The following is a 26712-nucleotide window of genomic DNA, read 5'->3' as shown; positions in this document are numbered from 1 at the left end:
TTTAGACTAGATATAAAGAAGAAATTCTTTGCTGTGAGGGTGGTGAGGCACTGGGCCAGGTTTCCCAGAGAAGCTGTAAATGTCCCATCCTTGGCAGTGTTCAAGGCCTGGTTGGGTGGCGTTCTGAGCAACGTAGTCAGTGGGTGGCATCCCTGTCATGGCAGGGGGTTTGGAACTAGAAGATCTTTAAGGTTTCTTCCAACTCAAACCATTCTATGAATCTATGAATATGGCACCATCTATGTTATTAATAATGCACCAGTGAATTCTGTTATTTTCTGCTTGCATAATTGCCTATTTTTCTGTACCATGAACTAGAATTCAACAGTAAACCTGGTAAACCTGGCCCAGAGACAGTCTTTTGTCAGATTATTGTTGTTCTCAGAAGGCATATTTTAACATAACTTTAATTATAGTGTTTGACTCTCCCTAGGGTCTAGGACTATAACAGTAATTAGTATATTTGGCCCTCGCTGATGTTTTCTGCAAGCATCTTCAAACACAATACACATATTAATGACTGTGACCTCACAATTTGTTTATAATGCATACATATTAGATAAAAATCACTGGAAATAATTATCTAGGAAATGGAATCCACAAAATATCCACTGTAGAGCCGGATTCTAAACTTAGATTTTGTTTTCTTTACTCCCAGCTGAGTTATGTGATATTTAACTAGAGCAAATACCCTCCATACAAGAATTATCCATACAAATAACAAGCCAAATTAATAGAAATTTTCTGCTCTTTCTAGTGGAAAAGGCAGGAAATAATGACACCTATTTTCCCCAGAAATAATGACACGTTTCCCTCTGAAATAATCTATTTCAAGCTGCAGAATACAGAAAAGAACTGAACTGCATGTTCAGAGAACTCAGTGTCAGAAAGAGCTTTGACTACATGGTGGTCCTGTAACTTGGAAAACAGTAAGTTGTAAGCAAGTACAGGAGACGATAATTTCAATTATTTTAAGATGTCCTTTTAAGGAAATATAATGTTTTATCATGGGGGTTTTTGCTATGTTTTTATTGTTGTTGTAGTAGGTTTTTGTTGTTTTTTTTTTTAACTTTTTGTTCCATCTCCTTATGTCAGGATTTGTGTGCAGAGCAAAATCAAACTTTATTAAAAAATCTAAAAAATCATAATTTGGGTTTTTGAAATGTCCTAAGTCAGAAGATGCAAAAGAGTTTGTTGAGAGAACTATATATGAAAAAAAGATTTTCAAATATCTATCTTAGTAGGAAACCAGAAGGAAGTGTCATAAGATGAATTCCATGGCAGAGAGGACCAAGCATTGAGAATTGGTGAACAGCATTAATGAGGGAGTATCTAAGAAGCCAAGGTAGAAAGTTAAGCAGCTCTAACTGCTCTCTAAAGAGAAAGAAAAACAGATAATAAGAGACAGAGATGACAAGCCAACAGGGCACCCTGTACATCACATGTAAACCCAGAAGGAGGTTACATCTTCTGAAGCATATATTGATATCCCTAATTTAGAAGTAGAAAAGTTACAAGATACAATAAGGATAAGGAATGATTAGCGAATATATGGGCTGTGAAGATATAGAAATATATATAAAAAGGTGTCTAAATAGAAAATTCTGAAAACTTTTCTAAAATACACTAATAGACAAAATCCACAGAAAAGTCCATCTAGAGGAAAATAGATTATCTGCAGTTCTGAAAAGAAATCTCCAAATGAGCAGAAAGAGGTAGGTAAAAAATATGATGGACAGAGCAGAAGACTGTCGTCAAAACTGCAAGAATATTCTGGGTCATAAACTCTGAAAGTGAGGAAAGGAAAAAGTGAAAGAAGATGAAATATCCAGAAATCAGTACAAAGTCTTCAGGAGAATAAGTTGTCTTCTAGGATATCGACCTAGCTACAAGATCCTGAAGTTGGCCTATTTGTGTCTGCCTTTTCTATGTTTAACGAGCAGCAGAAGAAAGATGAACAAGACAACAAAGAATTTATGGGTCTTTGTCAAGACACTCTATTTGATAATAGAAATAGCCATATTCTCAGGTGTCCATCTGATTAGTACCACAGCTGGAGGAAGAAATCAAGCTGTTTGGGGTATGAAAGAGGCTGGTGGTATGGCTTCATCATGATTTGATACCTTATGGATGGAGGCATATGGAGTAGATAAAGACTAAATAGTGTTTTTCTGACTCCCTGATCACCTTATAGTTCCTTCTAGTATAGGGAAATATAGGGAACTTCAGGATGGAGCAAACCCTGAACTACAAGGGCGCACAGATTTCAAACACTTCAAGTTTTTGGTACATGAGCATTTCATTCTTTCCTTTGTATTATGTGATACCATGTTTTTCTATTTTCTGGTATTCGGATAAGTGCATACAAGGTTCATATGAACACCTCACTATTGTAGCTGCAGTACAGATGTGTAGAAATAGACAACACAGTGACAAAACTGCAGAATAGTTGACTTTTTGGGGTTTTTTTGACACTTCTTAAAGTAGAGATAAGATTTAAACCCATTTGAAAAATTGGTATTCAGTGCCAGGACAGAATGCAGTCACCAGGTGATGGCCAAGGATTTGAGAACACAGTCACAGCATAACATAAATACAAGGCACACATACAAGTTGTAAGTTAGTAGACTTATTAAAGACTGATATGGATTTAAAGTATAACAAAGAAAAAACCAACCCAAATATTTATTATCTATAAAACATTACTTGTGTGGTGAAAATACATATAAAAGGTGATGCTCAACCCCCACAGGAATTGGAAAGAATGAACAAAGAGGATTGTTCCCGGTGTTGTGTCCCCCAGTAAGAGGCTACTGATCTTTGCTACTATCTATCTGCACCAGGTCCTCTTTCACCTGTGATAATGAATGTGGCATGTCTTTTATTTTGCTTTTCACTCCATTTTACTATTGCCTTTCACCCACCCTACTTATATATAAATGGATCTTTCTCTATGAAGTTGGTTTGAATAAACTGAAATTTTAAAAAAGTACTGTTTGGGTATATTTATGTGCCTGTCTAGTGGTCCAGCCTTCACACCTGATTGACAGTAAACTATCAAACTTTAATGTACCAATAGTAGCAGGAGTGCAGAGATTCTACAAAAATATTGATATATTTTTAGTGGCTAATTCTGTCATAGAATCATATAATATAATGGATCAGAAAGGACCATCATAAGGATCATCAAGTCCAACTTCCTACTTCTCACAGGACTATCTAAAACTAAACCATATAACTAAGACAATCATTCGGGACACTCTGACACTTTCCTGGGGAGCTTGTTCCAGTGACTGACCAATCTCTCAATGAAGAGCCTTTTCCTAATGTCTAATCTGAGCTTCCCTTGACACAGTTTCATTCCATTTTCTTGTGTCCTATTGCAAATCAGCAGAGCAGATTTGCCTGTTATGCAAGGGCATAACAGTGAGGATAGGGAATCCTTTGCCTGGTGTCCTGTCTGATTGGCAGGTCTGACCCAGGAAAGGCAGGATGTGCTTCCAGCAACATCTCTCTTTCTCATACTCCCAATATATAGCATAGTGCCATACCATGTTGACTATGCTGGATTAGATAATTGAAAATATTACAGTCCTGATAGTACCATACTTTTTATAGAACCGTATAACTCTACTCAGGTAAGGGCCATAGTAATTTAGCTTTGTAATTTCTTTTCCTGGTACCTATCACTGAGAAAACATTTATATCATAAACTCCTCTTGATGTTTGCAGGCATTTATGGAAAGATTAATTGTTTCTACGTTCTCACAGAAGTGAGTACTACAGGGGACATTCAATGGAACAGCACAATTACATCCAAGACTACAGTTTCTATCTGCATTCTTTACATCAAGCCTGACAATTTCATTACCCATGGCCAACAGTACTGGGCAAGTAATGGGCTGCTCACAACACTATAACTAAAAAAAAAAAAAAAAAAAAAAAAAAAAAAAAAAAAAAAAAAAAAAAAAAAAATCCAGAGAGCGAGAAATAGAGAAAAAGAGGAATTTCTTCCTATTTTCCTTTGAAAAGGAAAGTGGGGAAGTGAAACATTCTGCATAGAATGTATACATAATAAACAATATATTTGTACCTTTTTAAATTAATTTCTTATGTAAGTTGATGTACTAAAAATGCTTGAATTGTATGATGTCTTAAAAAGCACTACTTTGAAAATATTTTGTAATAATGATGTGATAAAATATTATTATTGTATCAAAATGTGAAGAATTTTAACATGACTTCACCATTTCTGGTTAATTCTATTTTTCTCAAAAGTTTTATACAGCTTATTCTTTTGGAAGATTCCTCCCTTTTTTCATTGAGTCTCTAGTTTTCAAATTACTGAGTAGATATATTTTTTAAGTTAGAGAATTAAATTAGTGTTATGAAGAAATGAATCAACTTTGATAAATACTTTATAAAATGACATCATTCTCTCGTGGACCACAGATGAATATATACCTCTAAGGATCAGCCATAAAGCTAAAAGTAATAAAGCTAAAAGCTAGTATCAGGTAGTCAGTCAGTCACTCTAGCACCTGAATGGCTGCATTTATAAAATCCAGGAACATGATAGATTTGAACTGAGTTATAATTATCTCAATTATTCTAATTTTATTGACAAAATAAAGTCCATTTGTTTCAGCACAGCTATTTATACAAGATACAAGTTAACACACTAAGTACACTCAAGCTGTTTATTTTTGTTGCTCTTGGTTTTTCTATAAATTATTGTTTTCTAAATATTTTTTCTTATCATCTATCTCATTTTTTGTTGTTTTAGTGCTGACGTTTTGAATTTCAAAATTTTATGATCTATGTACAGCTGTACAGATACACTGGAACCTTGCAATCTGAATACTTTAGAGGCATTGAAATAATGCCATGAATGTTTGAGAACACTTAAAGAAAAAGATGTTATTTATGGAATTGAAACTGAAAAAATGAAAAATCATTAGCTTATAACTTAATATCATATAACAGCATAATATTTAATGAAAACACTGAGTAATTTTCTTATATCTTTCCAATCACGTTTTAAACAATGAATTTTGGAATTTAGAGAAAGCACATGAGAAATAAAATGGCAACTCAGACATACTTTTTCAGCCCTACTGTAATCTTGCCATATGCTTCTCTAGAAAATGCAGTAATATTCTTTCCAGTTGCACTTTCAAGATGCTTTGCCTAAAGCTGTGTATGTTTATGGAAATTTAGAAAACTGACTGGTACATTAGTACAGTGGTATTACATTTTGTTAGATTTTGGAACAGTAAAAGTGGAACACTTTTCAGTTGTCCTCTTTATGTGGGCTGATTTGATGAGATTTCAGTACAGGCCTACACAATCACCTGTCAAATTTCTTTATCTTTCTTTTTAATTTTTTTTTCTTTATAATAAAAACAACTTGTTGAAAGCTGTAATTTTAAAAACTGATTCAATCACAAAATGAAAACAGATTGAAATATTAAGAATAAAAAACTATTAATATTATGTTTCCATACATTGCTGCACAGATTTGCTGAGACCATTCTCTTTCAATAAGTATGTATTTTTTACTCTTTTAGCATTTTCCAGGAATGTAAGTACTAAATCATCAATACCTGTATATACAAAACATCTTAAAAACTTAACATCTTAACAGGCTAATTTAGTCGTCTAAAACAAGTGTTAGACCTATTCAGGCAGTGGAAGTGATTAAAATGGTAATAATAGCCAAAAATTATATTGAATTTATTGTTTGTTTCCTGAATTTTTAGAATTAAATATTATAGTAGCTACAGTTACACATTGAATAAATTATTATTATTTTTTAAAAGAAACTAAAAATATTTTTAAGCTTTCCAAAATTATTCCTAATGAATTGTATGTAATATCAATAATAGCTCATAGTCCAAAATATTGTTTATAACATTTACTAGCTTAAATGATCCAGGCCACAGCTTTGTAGTTAAGATAGGAACTGAAAATACATTGCAAAAAAAAGAAAGATTAACTCAAACAGCTGTTTAATATTCATGAAGGTGTCATTCATGGATGGAGTTAAGGGAGGAAGAGAAGGCACAAGAGAATTTGTCTATATAGTAAAAAAGTGAAAGAGAAGAAAATAAAGAGGGTGTCTACATTCAGACAGTGCCTCAACAGTACCTGAGTCAATATATAATTCTCCTCACCCAGAGAGAGTGTGGAGACAGCTCTCCATTCAGTGCTTATTACCACTGGGAACTTCCAGTGAAAATGAAAGAAAATAAAAAATATGGAGCTTTCAACAAGCTGATTTAGTCATCTTATTTTAACAGTTCCTAAGGAGGAGGATGATTCACCACTACCTACTATCTATAATATTTAAATTCCAAGGAACTCTAAAGCCAATAATTTGGATATTCCAAGTAGAAATATATCTCAAATCATAAAAATCTGATTCTGAATGCTGTTTCAATATTTGAACAAATATGTCAAAACAAAAAATATTTAACTCATGAGGTAGAATTCTGCATGTGACTGACATTTAAGAAGATGAGGAAATAATTTATCAAGTAATGAAGAAAAGTCATTTGTGCCTCAGTATAGAGAACTCACCTACTACTGACATTTCAGGAACACTAGCAGTGTAAATTTCTTCTGGAAATGTTGGTTCATTGTCATTGATGTCATGGATCTTGATGACAAACTCAGATTCAGGTTCCACTGGTCTCAGAGTTCTTCTATTGATAGCTTGGGCACGCAGGGTATAAAACGCTTTCTCTTCCCTGTCAATTCTCCGAGTTGCATGAATATCTCCTGTTTTCTCATCAATTATAAAAAGAGTACCAGCCCCATCTCCTGACAAAATGTATTTGAGGGAACCATCTCCCTTATCCTGGTCCGAATGAAGCTGAAATGGAAGAAGACAGTATTTTGTTTAGAAGCAATGAAAAGAATGGAGGTTTTTAAACATCATTATTATATTTTATGTTATTCAATATGCAACAAATGTGTTTGATACCACTAAGAAAACAATTTTTATTCACCACGGAGTGACAGCCAGTTTCCTAATTTAGCTCCAAGAATCTTTCAACTTGACTGTTTCTGGAAGATTTTGCTTTTGCAGCAACACCTGTTCTCTGCTAAGAAACCTCTGCACCACATTCTTAAAGAAGATTTTTATGTTAATACTGACCTTTTCTTTCCTTGAAGAGATCCTATTAAAAATTCACAACTGCTGTGCTAGTTGTAAATTCACTAAGCAGATAAAGAACATGGCTAAATACAAGACAATTTAGGAAAATAGAACCACTGGTTTAATGAAATAATATATATTTTTAAAATTCCATTTAATATTATTTATATTTATCCAAAATTGGGGAACATTTCATTCTAAGTCATTATCTCTTGCACTCCATCAACTAATGTAAACAGACTAAAGGAAAAACACCAAAACTTATTAAGCATTCAGTATTGATTTAACACCTATTATTTAAGTTGTATAAAGCTTACCTTCACATATATAACTTGCAGCCCCGACTGCCTTTATATGAAAAAGTCTTCAATTAGGTTTTATTGTTCAGTAGAGTAGCGTGGGTGATGGCTCATTTGATCTTTGGATACATTTAGCATAATTTCTCTCAACACCTGGTTGAAAAGGTCCTTCCAATCTCATTGATTCCATAATTAACTGAAAGAATCTGTCACTCTGATTTTTTTTCAACATGAAATTTATTCTTTTTTGTAAACTTACTTTTGAGTTCAGCAGAAGGATCAAATAAAGTAGCTCTTATCACAAAAATGAAGTGCAAATATATATATTTTTTTTTAAATTGCACCCAAGAAATATCAGAATCTTCCAGTCCAGAACTAGTACACTTTTTCTTTCTAAAAATAGTTATCTGCACATGTAATAACAACATCGATTGGATCTTCAGTAAGACTATATTCAGACATGTGAAGAGATTTTGATAATTTAAGCTTACATTTGAGATCATGAAAAAAGTTATACATGTAGCATAGTATAAATATTTCGCTTGCTATGCAGCCATGAAAATATTACTCTTTCATCTATGATGGCCTCATATTATCTTCCATAGCATCTGTTTTAAATATTAGAACTAAAAATATTTATTTATTATGGTTTTGAATGACTTTCCTTGTCTTTTGTGCTGAAACCAAACACAGAGTGGACTGGTGGGATAAGCTGAAGTCAAACAGTAAACTCCTTTGTTGTGAAAAATGTTCAAATACTGAATATTTCCCACAGAGTTTATATATGTGTAACAGACAGGACTCACCAGGCATCTTGGATCAAAGCCTTCATGGTAGAAACTTGAATACTATCATGTTCTGAACTTTGATATTCTACATAAAAGTATTTAGACCTATTAAACTTTGTTTACACTACATACACTATGTATGTTTACTTTACAAAACAAGTATTTTCTTACTGTTTCTTTTCATTCTACAATAAATAAAGAAAATAGGAAACTTCACCAAACATGAAGAGTAGGAAAGTAGATTTTAAGAAAAATCTTTTGCAAATAAATATTTTTCTTCCTTTTCCTTCTGTTTCTCTTAATGACTTCATACTTAAGGTTTCAAGCCATTGTCACATCTCTTTTGAGGAATGAATTTTTAAAATGAAGTTCAATCCCTCATGCTCCTCCCTTGATGGTCCACAAAAATTGTGACCTTTCACGCCCCCAAGTAATCATTCGCCCTTCTTTTTAAGGGAGTCGACAGTATCTTCCAAGCTGTGTTCCATTTTAAAATGTCATTTAGTGTAAGTAGTCCTTGAGTGTTTTCTTTTCCATGTCCTCCTAGAATATAGTTTCTCTTTAAAAACATTTTGGTCCTAGGAACTCACTGCTGGTCCATGACCACTCTATGAAATATTTTCACAGCAGAATGATGAGGAGCATGATAAGAGGTTCCTCTTCCTCAGACCTGAGACAGAAATATGAACTAAGATCCTGTTTGAGAGGGATATTTAAATGGGCACATTGCACTTTTCTCAGATGGCTTTCCAAAGCCAGCTCTGGTATTATTAATCCTTGCAAAAATTGGCAATAGTGTATTAGTGCTGCAGTGCCTGTTCTTTGACTCAGAAACCAGTAAGCAGCCTGGCAAAACCCATTCTAATACATTATCTCCAGAACAGCATAACTCCATGCAAACAGTTCCCAGCAAGAGTGGGACAAATTTAACATGAAAATGATGCATGGAAATTGGTTTTGGCAGGTGATATCTAGCAAAGCCATGCCAGGAACTTGCAAAATAATTTAGCAATCCCAATAATCATATTCTGGTGCCTTAAAATATTGCCAGGCACTAGAAGCCTGAACAGTGTGGTGAGGAGAACTAAATGAGAAAACTAAGAAAATCTCTGCACTAAAAAACTATGAACAACTATATTTAGATCAAATCTAGCATGTAAAAATCTTTTAACATAGTTATATGTCTATCATGTAAAGTACTATCACTGTTGATGATTTTCCATTGCCTCTCCTGTAGCTATGTGTAAATCTTAGCAAGGTGATTTGAAAATGTTTTCTATGCCCACGAAATAATTAACCTATTACCTCTGCCAAATTCAAACTTTCTACTTGTGTGAGTTTTTTTGTTTATGTGGTTTGGGGATATTTTTGTTTGTTTGTTTGTTTTTCTCCACACATGTATTAGCCAGAAGTCTGGAAAGGGAGCCGAATATAAAATTTTGAGACATCCACATAAAGACTTCTACGGAACTGAGAGCTGCACTTCACAGTAACATGTTTAAAAGGAATACCAACCTACATAGTTAGAAAAATACTTTAACCTATAACACTATATTATCTAAAAAAAAATATTAATAATGCCTTTGGTTTGGTAATCCAATTTAAATAATATGTATATACATAAGAGCCCAGAGTTATTTTAGAAAACCTTCAAATTCAGAATAACTTTTCAAGTCTTTTTGGATTATAAGGAAAAACACAGCTATAAATAAAATGAACAAGTCTTCTAGACATAATTCAAGGGGTGAAAATGTGTAGTATATATAAACATTAAAGTGAATACCTCTCATTCTGCTTTTTTAGCTCTTAATTAAATCCAGATGTTACTAGAGGAATCAAGGTGACTAAAGACTGCCCAAGGTGCTTCATAGCTCTGTATGGTGAATCATTACTCAACTCTGAAATGCATGAGATGTTTGTCAATCAGTGCTGCAGAGTTTTTTGCACTAAAAAAAATGTTCTGTGAAATATTTCTCTGCTACTTTTAGTATAAAGTGTTTCCTATAGTTATTTTAGCTAATGGGCATCTGTGATTCATGTCAGCCAAACTGAGAAATGGAAAGACATCTGTTTCATTTAGCAATTTCATTACACAAAATGATCAGCTGTGAAGATGTGGTTTTGTTTTCATATCTGTCACTGATATTTTGCAAACTCCTGTTTCAGTGAATTTCTTGCTGCTCTTCCACAAAAATACTTCCCTTTTCAGCTGTGCTGGTATTTGCATTTTACATATATTTTTTCTCACTTTATAGGAAATCAGAACATCAGTTGTTTTTTTTCATACCTTCTATCTAAATTGATTGAAAAAAAATTTAATCCAGAAGGATTTAAATATAAAAATATTGTAAATATATAAATAAAAAAGGAAAGTCTTCTTAAACAGAAGATAGTACTTACAGACGGCCACCAAATGGAGTGTGATGTGAATACTTAAAAATGAAACTGAATTACCATTCCAAGAAAGAGAGAAAACCAGGTTTTAAGAGACAGATTTACTTTTTCTTCAGTTGTGGGAAAAACAGAGTTAATTAGCATATTACGTCCTTCTTTAGGGTAAATGCAGCTATAAATAAAATGAGTTCATTAAAAGATGCCCTAATCAAATTCAGCTCAATAACTTTTTAGATCTATAAAAGACCTTTGTAAAAATACTTTCAGAAGACTTTAGTTGAACAACATAATAATTCAGCTTTGAAAATTACAACACAGGAAATCCATGCTAATTAACATCCAGTGATCCAAATCGAACCTGTCCACTCAGGATTCTGTGATTTCTCTTCACCTTCCCCCATGAAATCAACTCAATTCTGAAATCTCCCAAAATTAGTATAAAGTAGGTGGATTTTTTTTCTAATGCATACAAAGTGTTAATCCTATTTTAACCAAAAAGTGACAAGACACTACTGTGAAAAACAGAGAAGATTGGGCTAGTCAGATCTATTTTATCATACAAGCTACTTCTGAAATTTGAAATTATTTATGACAATGCCAGATAAAGACTTTAAGATTTGTCACACTTATTTATATTTGAATTTCAGATTCAGAAGTCCCTTTATGATTTTTCAGTGATTCCTGTTCAAATAACTAGACACCAGATATGACTGTATTAAGAAACTTCCTTCTAGTTAGAAAACTTACTGTAGGCATTAATACATAATAATATTTTTAATCATAATTTAATATACTATAATGTATAGAATGCTTTCCAATACATTTTAAAGTTTTTGCAGTCTTTGCAAAATGACAGAATATTTTAATACTAACTTACTAAATGGACTCGTATTCTCTTACTTCATAGTAGTCATTTCCAATTGTATAATTCAGCAAATTTTTTTCTACTTTCTTTGGCAATGTGTCAATACATTAGTTTAATCCTAGTATCATAGTAACAATGAGCCCTCAGTACATTCTTGAATTACTCCATCTTTTAGATTTTATACAAATAAGTCCTGAGTGTCTCCTAATTCTGAGGATAAATTTCAGGGCAAATTGTAACCTATTAGCATTTTTCTAAGTAATTATATTAGCAGTGTGGAGCCAAAATACACCATAGAAGCATTTGCCATTTCATTCAGTGTTCTAGTGCACATTTAGTGTTAGCAACTAAACTGGATCCTTAGTTGAATAATACTGACTGTGTCTCTAAATATAATCACAATGGTGGGCAGATTTGACATGAAATCAGCAAAAAATAATTGATATAGAATCCCCACATTGGAGATATTTATTTTAAGCATCATGAACTGAACAATTAAATGATGCAGTTGTTTAACATTAGCTGCACTTACTGTAAAAGATTTTCAAACCAGCTCATATCCTTTGCAATATTCTCACAGTTGACAGATTTAACAGTCGTGGCTTTGAGCCACATTTTACTCACTAAAGAGGTTCACTTATTTAATTTATCCAGAAAGTAACATTTTAAGCAACTCTTTTCAGTGATTCTGTAATTTGCACTAAGTTTTATTCAGACATGTCACACATTAAATTTTCTCACTCAGTTATATTGTCAGTTTTCTAGGACTGTGCTATTGTGTATTATTTAACAGGAGGTGGGCAGAAAGGAAAAAAAGATTTCAAAAATAATGCTTTGTGAGACTGGGAAGATAAGGGATGAGCAAACTAAAGTGGAAGTACAACAAGTAATGTAAGATGGAGTACTCTAAAATTAATTTGCAAGAAACGGAAATGAAAAATTCCAGTCTTCAGTACAGACTGTTTTCAGACTGTATTTGCTTAACTTGATTCATTATCAAAAGGAAAGATACAAATATTTGCCACCATTTTTACTGATAAAAATCACAGTAGTTCCCTGATGCTCCAAATTTTTGTTTGTTATTACCAATGCTTTTAAATGGGAAGAGATAAACTAAAATTCATATACTTTTTTAGCATTTCTTTCCACATCCCTGAGTGAAATAATATCTATCACATAAATAGAATTATAACTTTCACAGCTCCCTAAAATTTTCACTACTGATATAATCTTGAAGATTCCCAATTTCCAGAAACTAACCATACAACAAATATATTTTTTCATCACTAGATTTGTATTTTTTTCCTCTTACTGTAGATTATTCTAAAGGGAAGAATGACAGTCCAGAGAAGGTAAATGGTCTTGTCACTAACAAAATATTCTAGGATTCCAGATGGGAAAGGCAGGATTTCTTTTTTAAGACACATCATATGAGCAGCAGCAAAAGGTCTTTCATAGATGCACTAAGTCAATGTGCCAATACCCAATCTGCCTCCTCAAGCCAAGGTCTTTAGCTGATGTTCAGAGAGTTAGAACAAGAAAGTTTCACCTTCATTAGATTGTTGTAGCTTCCAGAGTCCAGAAGACACAGAAGCATTGAGCTAAGATCAGAGACTAATTGAATTTCATACACCAGAAAGTTCTTGCATAAGCCAATATGCATATTGTCTTCTAATTTTCATGCAATAAATACAGTTTGTACATCAAGTAAAGACAGAAAGCAGAGAAATGCCAGTAGATCTGAAGTGCCCTTACTTCCTGGCACCTCCAAGACATGTCTGGGTATGAGTAAGCAGAAGGGAATTCTTGTGTTAAAGAGAAAAAAAAGTCCTGACCCATGGCAGTTGTTCAGGACCCCATTCATAAAAACACTGGAATGAACAAAGAAACATTCTTTGGCTCTCCCCCTATTGAAATTGATATGGCACACGCCTACATTCCTGCTTCTATGAGTAGTCTCTGTACATAATCCTGTGGTTTCAGAATGAAGATATATCTGATAAGATTTTCCTCAGATTTGGTTGGATTTTTTTTTATATTCATGGGTTTTATGTGCTATGTTTTTTCATTGTTTTTTTACTAAAATAAAAATCTGCACTAAATATTGTATAAAGGATTAAGTAGTTCCCAGAACAATCTCCTTATTCCTCCAAGGAACAGCTGAGGAAGGTAAATATGCTAAAAAACACATACTTTACTTCCACTGAATTCACAATAGCTTAATGTATTTGAAAATTTGGGGGTTTGTTTATTTAGTTTGAGGAGTTTTTTAAGGAAAAGTCACCACTTATTCCTATGCTCTCCGCATTAATGACAAAAAAGTGGTTGTAAAAACTAATTGTAGGTTTGGGGTATTTTGTGTAAACAATAATTATTTTATTATATCTATGCTCATACATGTTTTCCTAAAGTAGCCTAGTTATTAGCAAAATAACACTTAAAACAGTTTTTATATATTCTAATGTACAATTTGCATTATACATATAAAGCACTGAATTTTTTAAAACAAAAGCACAACACATTTAAAATATTGATGCTTGGTTTATTTTGCTTGCTGCTGGAGGCCATTTGAAAACATGTTCCACAAGATTGTTTCCATCTGAAATCATTGTAACGTGTCAATGAGTAAGAGCTTTGAAGGTTTTCTACGTTTGTGATGTGTGTATTTTCTCCTCATGTATACTCTGTTTATCACACAGAAATGAATGACAATGTCTGTCAACACATGAAGTGGAAAATGGCAACTTAAGTGGAGGTTGTATATCAGAACTAAGGAATAAAAAACATTTTAATAATCTCTGAAACAGTGATATCCATGATAATATAATATTATTGCTAAATTCAATCCAATGGAAGGGAAGAGAAGGAAAGAGAGAGCTGACATTTTTCATATGTTTCAAGAGATTTCTGATGAGTCTGAGTTGACACTATAATCATAGCAATTAAAAACAATGAGGGATAAAAATGTCCTGTATCAATCCTGACCTCATTTATATCATAGTGAAATCAGTGGGACTGTATATACAGGAGAGAAGTCTTATAACCCTAAACAGGTAGGTAAGGCATTAAATGAGTATCAATGATAGAAGAGAGGTGGAATATGTATAAACTCTAAAACGCAACTAATTTTTAAATTTTTCTATCAAGTTTGTCTCTTCTTTTAGTAAATTATGAAATCTTTTATTCTAGGGAATACTATTCTCAAGAAAAATCCAATCTATATACCAGTTACTAAATAATTTGTAATTTAAATCATTACATAAAATTACACTGCAGAATGATTGTGTCAGTGCTGTCACCCTCACAGGACAAGTGTTTCCTGATATTCAGAAGAACCTCTTGGTTTTTGGTTTGTGCCCATTGCTTCTGACCCTGTCACTGGGCACCTCAGAAAAGAGCCTGGCTCTGTTGTCTTTGCACCCTCCCCTAGGGTGTACATTGAAAAGATTTCCCTGAGCCTTCTCTCCTCTGGGACAAAGCTTCAGCTCTCTCAGCCTTTCCTCATATGTGAGATGCTCCAGTGCCTTAATCACTCTTTGCTGTACTCTCTCCAGTGTGTCCATCTCTTGTGCTGGGATGCCTAGAACTGGACATGGCACTCCAGGCATGGCCTTGCCAGTGTTGAGCAGAGAGGAAGGATCTCCTCTCTCGGCCTGCTGTGAATGTGAGGCCACTTCTGTCTGTTTCTAGAGAGCCTCATGCACTTGTTCTTGGTCAAGTGGCCTACAGCAAGCAACCACTATAAAGGAGACATCTTTACCTGTCCTCCCTTTAATCCTAATCCATAAACTCTCCATTGGCTCCTCGCCCATCCCCATGCAGAGTTCCATGTACTCTAGCTGCTGTCTCACATAAGGGGCAACTCCCTCTCTTTGTCTTCCCATCCTTCCTAAAGAGTCTGTATCCCTCCATTGCAACACTTCAGTCAAGGAAGCCATTCCACCAAATATCCATAATCCCAACAAAATCAGAGTACTGCAGCTGTATGCAGGTCTTTAACTCATTGTGCTTATTACCCACACCTCATGCTTTACTATACAAGCATTTAAGAGTGGAATCCCAATATGTCAAGTTCCTGGAGCCAGTTTGGGGATTTATCCACAATGGTGACTTGTAGACACCTTTTGGGAACCTCAGTTACATAGGGAATTACAATCACAAAATGAAATTTAATTGAATTTAATCATGTTTCCATTAATACTGTGTATGTAGCTATAACTATAATTTAAAATTTTCCTAGCAAAGCAGCATATTGTATTCCACTGTCACTGTACAAAATACTAAAATAACCAGATTTGGATATAAATCTTGACACAAATCATACGGAAAATTTCATAATATGGTGTACACAAAAAGACAGCATCATCAGCCCCAGTGAACTCTATTCCTCAAATCCTTTTACTGGGGACAAAAAAAAAGCCCATCCTGATCTTGAGTTCTACAAATTAAGAACTGTATTCGTAGTAATTATTCTCCCTTACAATGCTAACTGCGGATTTCAAAAAATATGTTCTGTGGACTACATACCTGATGAAAAATTATTTCTAACTTACGTGAACTTTGGTAATCAGCTGATAGGTCTAGCCAGTATTTCCATAAAGCTTCTGTGATATTTACTGACATTTCTAAAACATCAAAAACAGCCTTTACTAAATCTCCCTTTTCCTAATTACTAGTAAGGTATACTATATTAGTTATGTTGCTGGTATTTCATTCTCTACGTGTGAGGTTTTATGTTTTGTCTATAGAACATAAGAAATCCTTTGCATTCTCTTTTTTTTACCCCCAGAATTAGTTCATTTCCATGAAGGTTTAGCTCTTGCCTTGTGTATTATTTGCTCCTACTTTATTCTTTCAATATTAAGAAGAATTCGAAACTATCCCTAGAAAACTTCTTATTTCTCTTTTATGATACACAGACTTTTACATGACACTTGAAATAGTATTCCTTATTCCTTCAATGACTTTGTTTTCTATAGCATCATTATCCTTTCCTAGGAAATACATCAGCATTATTGAAATCTCTTCCATCATTCTTAAATGATAAGCCTTGATTAATCCTATGCAGCTCTTTCCAGTGTCACAGCCATCAGCAGTCCTCTAGCTATTCCGTTTATTTTACTTGGCTTTCAGTAGACAATATGCTACTCCTGACACATAGAGAATGGTCTGTCACACAACCTGACCTAACTAAATAGATAATTAAGCACTTTCCTTGTATTCCAACTGTATTATTTATATAGCAGTCTCATTATCCTTTTTAAATGACCTAAGAAATTCTGCTGATTGCTAGAGGTATTTCTAAATCCTCTATGGCATCTTCAGTAGCAACAATATGTAAAAATGTGGCTGTATTTCTGTACAATAGCTCTTACATGGAAACAGTTACATTTTAAAAGTACAAGAGGAATGGAGTGTTCTGTAAAATATTTAAATTTTAAAAATATATATTTATTAACAAAAGTTGTGTTTTTTTCTTCTCCTCATAGATGTATTTATTTGCAGTATGACTCTACCCAAGTGGCCTCTCCTGAAGCTCATATATCCTACTTGTCACATTAATTACTCTTTTCTATAAGTAATTTCACTTCATTAAAACTTTTCTGAAATTTTAGTAACATGGCTTGGAATACTGCCTTAGTCTATCTGTCTTTCCTGTTTCCTTTCTCAAAATTAATTTTCATGACATTTCTTTAAATTCCTACTTGTTAAAACAAAATTTAAAAAAAATATAGCTCTCTTTTTCTCCCCTCCTTTACTTCACCTCTCACAGAGTTGCATTAATCAATCTTCTCACTGACAAAACTTAAAATATCAATGTAATTTTAATAATTTAGTACTAAGATAATTTCTATCCAAGACTGCCTAAGTAGTAATAGTTGTTAATTATTACATTCACTCTAAAATAATATTTCTTAAATATTTCTAATTTCTAAAGATACCATTTATAATGGAATTTACAATCACCAGCATGGAGACTCAGAAATCTGACTTTATGCATACTTCATAGCAAATGTCATATATCAAAATGGATATACAAACACTGTCATTAGAAGATAGAGTTCTTAATATAGAAAGAAGAAATCTGTATTACTACTTATTCTATTTATTCTATTAATGCCTATATATTGTAACATAGATACTTCTAAATTACATATAATTACTAATAAAACTATTAAAATATTTTAGGAACAAAACCATGAAAAACACTTTTATAACGTAAACCAGTTTCTAAACCAAATGGGTGGAAAGAGTAGTTGTGTCTTTTCTCAGCTGTTCTTGAGTGTGGAAGAGATAAAATATCCCATATGATCATCTCAAATGTACCATGCAGTCTTCTGAAGTTTTCTACAAAATAGGTTTATTTGGGGTTTTTTTGTTTGTTTGTCTTTGAGTTTCTTTTTTGCCATCAGTTTCACACAGAAGTATTCTAAATCATCATGTCCAGCCTCTAGTTCTGTTGTGTTAATAAATGTCATTTGCTTGAGAATTACTAAGAAAGGATAAATATTCTTAACAAAAAAAAAAGCCCCAACCAGAACCTAAAAAAAACCTCAGATCACCAGAACACTGGCAGTGAAGGAAGGTATGATTACTCCTAACTTTACATCAAGAGTAAGTTAATTTGCTTATGTCTTTCTCTCCCAAATGCTTTGAGACACAATACTTAGGCAAGTTGAAAGGAAAGTCATGATTGAAAGAATATAATTTCACAGGCAGGGAGAGCATCTACACTGCTGCCTAAATAAAAATGCCACCAGAAAAGTTTATTTGATATAGGTCTGCTTGTGTGTAAGGCAATCATTCTAAATCCAGAGAGCATAACTGGACTGTAGACCACAGACCTAGGAAACAGAAGAAAGGCACAGCCAATATGAAGAAGCAAGGCTTTTCTACAACCTTGATAAGGGGAACAGAAGAGATAAACAGAATTGCTGTTGAGCATCAAGGTTTTCTTCAGCTGTTAGATGATCTTGCAAGTATGCAGAATCTTTTTTTCAGATTTTGCATGCCCAGTCATCTGAGCCTATAGTGCAGGCAGCAATCTTTGCAATTTCTTAGTTTTAAAAACTACAATACCATGAATATCCCAGAACATTATTATTTTTCGTTCAACATGTATTTTCCATCTAGCTCTTTTGCATAAATCTGTTTATGCATGCCTTTTTAGTATACCAAGCCTCCTAACTATTCACTAATATTTTCTGAGTTCTGAAGAGTGTTCAGATGTGTTAAGGTACCTTTGCACCTGCCTTTCAAGTATTTGGATGGTCTGTGAATTCAATTTTTCAAACAAAACCAAGATAGCTTCTGTTCTCAGGCTTGAAGAGATTAGGAACTCATCTAAGGTTATACATTTAAAATTGTGACAGACGAATATATTATAAAATTAAAGGATTTTTTTTTTCCCTCAGTGATCCTTTAATGCTCTGAAGTGAACAGCTATTGAAAAAATTCAGGAAACGGAAATATTTGTTTGAGAAAGTAACACTGATAAGTAACACTGATGATGTTTACACCTGGAAGCAAATTGTACTCTGTCTTCAGGGACTTCAGATACCGCCTCAAAACAAAAGGTATTAGAGATTTTGGAGGAAATTACCATTACAGTCTTTTTACTCCAGTTTATTTTAAATTATCTTCAAAGACAAAAACACTCTTATAAATATAAGGGAAACCTTTCAGCAGGAAGACATTTTAAAAGGGTAAACATCAACTTTTGACTTCTTAGAACTCTTTCCCTCATGGGTATTTTGTTGCAAGTCACCAATTTTTCCACAGCATTACTCCCAGATATTCCTTGCTATCTGTGTGTACAGGATATGTAAAAGGTCATCTGCATCTGATTTAATAAAAAAAAAAAAAATCAAGAGAAAGGGGAAAAAAAGCCCCTAAGGAGAACCACTCTTTGAATTTCGGTTGTAACTATTGGCTATTTACACATTTATAATTTCAAATAAGGTATAGGTCAAACATTTATAAAGCTCTCTTTTATATTATATTTTTTAATTCCTTGAGTGAATGAATGCACCATGATGAAGCAGACTCTGCTTTTCTTGAGTTGTGGCTTTGAATATAAATAATTTCTGTTTTATCAGTTCTTTCCCATTTGGACTATCTTTTTGTGACAAGCAGATAGAATTTTAAAACCAAAAGATAAATTGAACAGAAAGGAACTGGAGAGCTCAGATTAACTATTTCCCAGTTTCTTCTACTATTTTGAAGTATGATGTTGTTTTAAGTACAATGCATAGTCAGATACAAACTCTAAATGAAAACCACCCAAGAGAGCTATAGCTGTTCTTCATAAAGGCAGAAAAATGTATTGGTGATTTTACATCTGCTGAAATATGCCTGTATTTTAGACAATCTTCCTTCTAAATATTCCTGACAACTGATAGATCTTATTTCATTTCATGCTTACACAGATAAGAATTATCTATTTTAGAAATTGATTTCAAAATGGCATACTACTGCTACTGGGATTACTAGAAAAAACCAATTAAAATCTACCATTTAAATATAGTTTTCTCAGATACTGTGGCAGGAAACCTACCTCCGTGACTAGCAGAACCATATTGACCCCTCAGTCTCATTTACCACTTCTCATCAAATTGATAAATGGCTTGGACTCAAGTATGTGCAAAAGAAAAATGGAAAAGTCAAATAATATTTTTCACTCTTGCACCAAAACTAGATAGTTTTCATTAAATTATTTAGGTAAAGCTAGTCTGCCAGAATTCAAGAAGCATTGAACAATGCTCTGAGGAACATGGTGTGATTCTTGGAGCTGTTCTGTGCAGGGCCAGGAGTTGAACTCAATCCTTGCAGGCCTTTTCCAGCTCAGGGGATTCTGTGGTTCTATGATTCACACGTTCCCAGTGTTTTGCATTTACCACGCTACCTCGAAGCACTCAATACCATTAGACGTGTAGCTTCCATTTACTTGACAGAAGAGGAGGAAACAATATCCAGCTATCTGTCCCTACTCATATTTGCATTAGTTTATGAGTAGACTTGCAAAGCATTTGTATAAGGGTAAAGCACTTGAAAGCAATTAGATGGATGGACTTGGAAATACATGAAGTGAAACACCCACACTGTATTGAAAGTGGTATTTATGAAGCACTCATAGCGGATTAAGTATGAACATGCATGCAATTCTACCATACTGAGAACTATTGACACATGGACAAGGAAATAATAAAAAAGCTGTTTTAATACACGTGAGCTAAGCTTGTTATCATGTATAGAGCAGGTGTCTGGGTAGTGGCAGCACTGGGGGCTCTGCTGGGTGTTCCCTGTGCCAGGGTTTTGCTGGCACTGCCCGGCCCCAGGCGGTGCCAGTGGCTGCAGCGGCCCCAGCGCAGGGCACGGCTGAGCCCCTCAGCCCCGGGGAAAGCCTGGGCAAGGGAGGGCAAAACGCTGCCCCTGACACATGCCAGCACATAAGAAATACTTTTTAGTGCTTTACCTAAAACCTGAACTTTAAAAAGTTCAACATACCAGTTTAGTACGCAAAAGCTGTGCTTGAAACGGAAAGCTTTAATGTGCCTGCAAAGGGTCATTTTGGTCAGGAAGAATGATAAAGTTCACTTAATTTTCATCTGACTCATAACTTTTTTTAGCAGAACCTAAATTTTCCATTTGTATCTTCCTCTGTTTTGCACCTCTTACATTCAGTTTTAATTTGTTTTTCTTAGGGGGAAAAAAACTTTAAACCACCTCATTTTTGTAAAGATCTATTGTAGATTCCAATTAAAGATCATTAAAAGTGTTTATCTTGATACTCATGGTCCTATAGAGGGCAAGTAAATATAAGAACAGATTATGTAATTAGTATTTGCTTGTAAGCTGAGCAAATATAATTTTGACTTCTTTGGCTGTAACTCCTTCAGTTATCATGATCTTTAAAATTGTGCAAAGCATGCCTAAAACTACCCATGGAAGCGTAAAAGGTCCTCTGCTATGCTTAGTGTTTAACTTAGTGCTATTGTATATAAACACATTTACGTGTGTCTACCTGAACTATAAATAGGTCTACCTAAGCAATTTAGTGTCTTACTATTCTTTTCCTATATATTTTGCCTTGCTTCTCTTTTTGGAATTGCAAGGAGTTAAAGAGCACAGTTTCCTGTCTTGAACACCATTCAGGCCACAGAAGGACTTTGCCACGAGACAAGCACAGGATGGAGCAACAGGAAGATATGAACTCCAGAATTAGAGATCTGGCTTTGCAGAGATCTGGTTACATATCCTAGTTAATGCAGCCAGGCAAAAATTCTCCCTATGGCAAGCAGTTGTAAGGAAGGAACTGCTCGTACACATATCACTGGTCAAACAAAGACCACCCCAAGTTATGGGACAGATGATATCTGTGGCCACCAATGAACACCTAGGCCCACCCAAACATCCTTCCATGGGTACTCAGAACTTGGACTGTAATAAAGGCCCTCACAGAGGAACTTGGCATAAGATAAAGGTTGCAGTATGTTCCAGGTGTTACCTCAGATGCAGGGGAATTAAAAAAACGGAAAGAGAAGAACACATCATTGATATTGGACACAAAGAATACAGAATTTATGGGTTACAAGGAAAGTCAAAGCAGCAACTATGCTGAATCAGCTCTGATTGGGTAAAAGGTAATTATGGCAGGGGGATATCATGACCCACCAGCTCAAAAAACTCATTGAAGCAAAAGATAGGAAAGATTAAGCATGTGGAGCAATTATCATTAGAAGCAAGGGAATCATTTAAACAATAGAGAAAGAGAACTGTGTTGCCAATGACCATTAATTCATTTGCTTGCTAACATGTAGAGATATTGAAAAGTATTGAACGACCCACCACCAAGAAGCCATGAGTGGAAAGACCAAGAGGATGTCACTGGATCCATGGATGGTGACTATCTTCTTCTTGATTTCTCTCTCTCTCTATCTCCCCCCACCTCCCCTTCCTTCTATTTTATCTTATCTTTCTACCTCACATTATATTATTAAATTAAATCCATACTGTTGACTTATTATTTGCACCTTAATTTGACGTATCTTTCAATAACTGGATCATAAGTGGAGCCTTGGAATCTCAGAGCATGGTTTACATCTTGGCATCATGGTTCACTTTATTTACCAATGAATCACCACAAGTGTGACACAAGGTCCTCTGGCTATTACCTGTATATGGATATGTGATGTGAGCCTGAAATTGGCACAAACTTTATTGCCTATGAAGATTTGATGCAGCTACAACATAAACTCACAGAACTTCCCTCTTCTCATGATACCAGTTGGTAAAGAAGACATTTCTGTTTGATTGAAACTAGATTAATACTGTTAGCATGAAAGTTTTTCTCTATTAATACCCATACCAGCACTGGCATGCTCTGAGATCTTTCCCTTGTGTCTAAGTCATACAGTATAAAAATATAGGACATGCTGCTTTTCAGTTCTGTCAAACCAAACCTTCTCTGCTCTAATAGAGATTAAATGACACCAGTGTTAGTAAGCCTATTGTTTCAACTTTTTAATCTTTTTCATGCTAATTTTGGTATCCTTCCTTCCTTCCTTCCTTCCTTCCTTCCTTCCTTCCTTCCTTCCTTCCTTCCTTCCTTCCTTCCTTCCTTCCTTCCTTCCTTCCTTCCTTCCTTCCTTCCTTCCTTCCTTCCTTCCTTCCTTCCTTCCTTCCTTCCTTCCTTCCTTCCTTCCTTCCTTCCTTCCTTCCTTCCTTCCTTCCTTCCTTCCTTCCTTCCTTCCTTCCTTCCTTCCTTCCTCCCATCTACCTCTCCTCCCCTTCAATACTTCTGTCCCACACAGGTTTTATGAAACATGGCTCTTGTGATGCTAGGGTTCTGGCTGCATGAACAGTCTATTGACTTTACCATTTTAGATTAAAAGTACACTCCAAGTAATCTGCCTGTTAGATCTTAAAGGACAAATTTGAAGCAGAGAACCATTCAACACATCCATCATTTCTCACTGAGAGAATAAATACTGACACTGGACTCCCCCAAAAGGGCAAAATTGCTTTGGAACATCTATCTTCAGCCCTGTTGGATTCAGTCTGCACACATGAAATGAAGTCTAAAATGACAGCAATCCATTCCAGTAGTATTTCACTGTGAAACACTGGAGCTTTGTTGTAGCTCTCTGTGCTTCCCTGTGCTTTCCAAAATTTTACCAGTCTTAAGAAGCAACTGAGAGTGTTCACTTAGCTCTTTAATTTAAAGCATGGGGCACATCTTAGCAAAAAAAAATCATCAGATAATTTGGACACTGGGAATCATCCCCTTAAGCAGTTGGGTTAAATATGCCCTCAGTATACCCTGCTCAAGTGACTTAACCTCTCTTTCCTTCTGAGCAGACAACACTTTAAAGAAATTTACACACACGGACATCTGCCCAGGGCTGTGAAACCACAGTCTTTGAACAAATATATGTGGCTTCAAATTCAGGTACACAGCTGGGGCCCTTTTGGTCATTGCAAAAGGACTTGTGGACACTACAAAGCCTTCACATTCTTCAACAACTCTCAATTCCATTCTGTGTCATCCAGCAAAACCCAATGTCTTGTAGGGGTACATCCAGAACAGTGGCTAACAATTCGTTATTTATGAGAATAAAACCTTAATGTTCAGCCTGGTTAGCTCTTTGTGACCAGTACCTTCTGCTGCTGTTTCCTGAAGCAAGAAATCAGAGCCCCCAGCATACACTGAGGTTTCCAAAGGAATAGTCCTTTTGCCAACAGAAAATATCAACCCTCTGCACACTTAACAATTTAGAGTAAGTGATGAATCTAAGCAGTTATAGTCATAAACTTCTACTAAGCTGAGTCTCAACAGACTTTGAGAATGAATCTTTCTCAGTACTCGCTGAAAATCAATCAGCCTTCAGGACAAACCTATAGGAAGCTTTTGATGTCTCTGACACTGTTGACCTGTTCTTAAATATCTAGGAGGCCACATATGTACCCCCAAAAGCAATCTTTCATATGCTTGAAATGAATTGGTGCCTTAAATAACCCTCTTCTCAGACTGTCTTTTAGGTCTTGCTGAGAAGGAAATAAATTTCTAGTGTTGTTGTGTCTCAAATGTCAATTCCACCACACTGCAGTATTTTTAATAAGATAAGGTTTTTGAAGATACACAGCTGTGAATAACTTGGGGTTTACTTCCAGTAGAGTTGCACGAAAAACACCTCACATGGAAACTGTTAAAGGACTAGTTGCCTTCTTTCACCTTAACAGATCACTATTCATTTATTCAGTTTGCAGAATATCTTCCATCCCTTTCCATTCTTTTTTATTGATCTCTGCCATAAGAATCTGCTCTAGCTGAAAATTCAACCTCTACAGAACTTCAGTGCCACAGAGCTGATTACAGTCACCTGAAAGGAAAGGCATTTTATAGCTCTCAGCTAGATCTTCACATCAAATATTAAGCCTGCACATTAGCAATTGCAATTCAAAACTCTACTCTTTAGTCTCTCAGAGCAGCAAAGATCATTGCAGAAGAAAGAACTATGGTAGAAACCCTCTTCAGAAATCATAATGCAAAGAATTTTAAGAGTTTGGTAAGTCCTCACCTTACCACTACAATAGCATAACTTCAATGGGAACTTTTATTGTATGTGTCACATCTGATGATGAATCCCTTGAAATCAAAACATGATATTTTGTACTACCCTTTCCAAAACCAGTGCTTTTGATAGTTGCTTCATCAGAAAAAAAAAATACAAGCAACATCTGAGGCTCCACTGCCTTATATCTTAATGACTGTTACGTGGTACATCATCCAGTGTCAACAGACAGTTACTAAAACGGGAACGGCTGCTCTTGAAAATGTGTCATGCACACACAGATTGTTAAATCTTTTCCTGAGAATCATGTCTGTGTTGGGATTTTCGAAGTGAAAGGAACTAAGTGAGGTTGGCATGTTCTGCTCTTTACACCATCAAAAATAATGACTACACTTACAAGCGTCTGATAGTGAATACTGCCAGGATAATCCTTTCTGGTAACAGTTCTAATATGACACTCATAAATGTTATATACATTTATGTGCAAATATATGATAAATTATCCCTTAAGATACTAAAAAGCACTGCAATGTTACTAAGAACTTCAGTCTCTCAAAATGCTGAAATATTTGTGTCAGTTGATCCTTCATGCAATAAAACTGCTGTAGTGGAAATTGCTAGAAAAAGTCATTATCTATAGCAGAAAGCTAAATTGGGAAAATATCTGCAAAATTAAACAATTGACAACATCTCTTGAGACAATAAGAGGGCAGCTGAAGTTTCATGTGGATAAAGAATTTATTTGTAAATTTATTTTTGAATGACAGTATCAAGATATTGTTGGTACACAGTAGTGCTTCCTTTAAGTGACAACTACTAGAAAATAAAGTTTAGATTTAAAATAATTTTCTTTTTTATTTTTCTGGATATACTCAAAGTAAATTGAAATTTTTCTAAACGGGTTTGAACATGCATAATATTTTATAATTTCAGCGCTTTATTTGAAAAATAATAAATGGACCTTGAAACTGTCTACTAAGAAAATTAATAAAAATTATGGATCAACTTTCCATAATATTAATAGAGTTTTCTGACATGAGGTTTACACTTCTTTTAGAACATTCCTGCCTTGTTTAGCTGAAACTGGGAGGACCACTTTTATTCATATTTTCTTCTAGCATATTTTTGCAGAGGTATCTCAAAGACAAATTGTACTCTCTCTCTCTATATATATGTATGTATATATAGGTTTGGTTTTTCCCATGGTTCTTCTTCATTACTTCAACCTTTAGTAGAAATACAGCTGGAATTATTATTCGAGGTTCTAAATATACAAAAATCACATAATTTTGATTTCTGTTCTAAGGATGCTGTATATTACATGAAGGAAAGGATGATCCGCTTTCTTGTGATAATAATAAATATTGATCTAAAAACACCTGGGAATGTCCATAACCAGTCAATATGTACTCTGCCACCATTTCACACAGAGAGTTGACTTAAAGAAGGAATGCTTCAGTTGCTATGGGATTGTGTATCCCATTAATTAATTGAACCACATTTTCCTCATATTATTCTAGTTGAGCATTCTCAAGATGACTCGAATGCATAAATTGCATTGTGAATTGTAGACACTTGTTTCGAAAGTATTGTGAAATTCAGTTATTTAGTTTCCAGTTATTAAGTTTCC

The 26712-nt window shown here is 34.5% G+C and overlaps 1 protein-coding gene across 3 annotated transcripts in view; it reads right to left on the bottom strand.

The window, feature by feature from the left end:
• CDH10 (cadherin 10) overlaps window positions 1–26712 on the bottom strand; it is a 95338-nt gene that overhangs the window by 28016 nt on the left and 40610 nt on the right. For all 3 annotated transcript variants that reach the window (XM_088170583.1, XM_014875213.2, XM_088170592.1), the window contains exon 3: window positions 6583–6877. In XM_088170583.1, the coding sequence (XP_088026709.1) occupies window positions 6583–6877 (295 nt within the window). The remainder of the gene's footprint in view (window positions 1–6582; window positions 6878–26712) is intronic.

The sequence above is a fragment of the Sturnus vulgaris genome, chromosome 1 (assembly GCF_052056855.1).
Source record: "Sturnus vulgaris isolate bStuVul1 chromosome 1, bStuVul1.hap1, whole genome shotgun sequence".
NCBI lineage: Eukaryota > Metazoa > Chordata > Aves > Passeriformes > Sturnidae > Sturnus > Sturnus vulgaris.
Note: the sequence above shows the minus strand (reverse complement) of the source record. Positions and strands in the feature narration are given on the sequence as shown.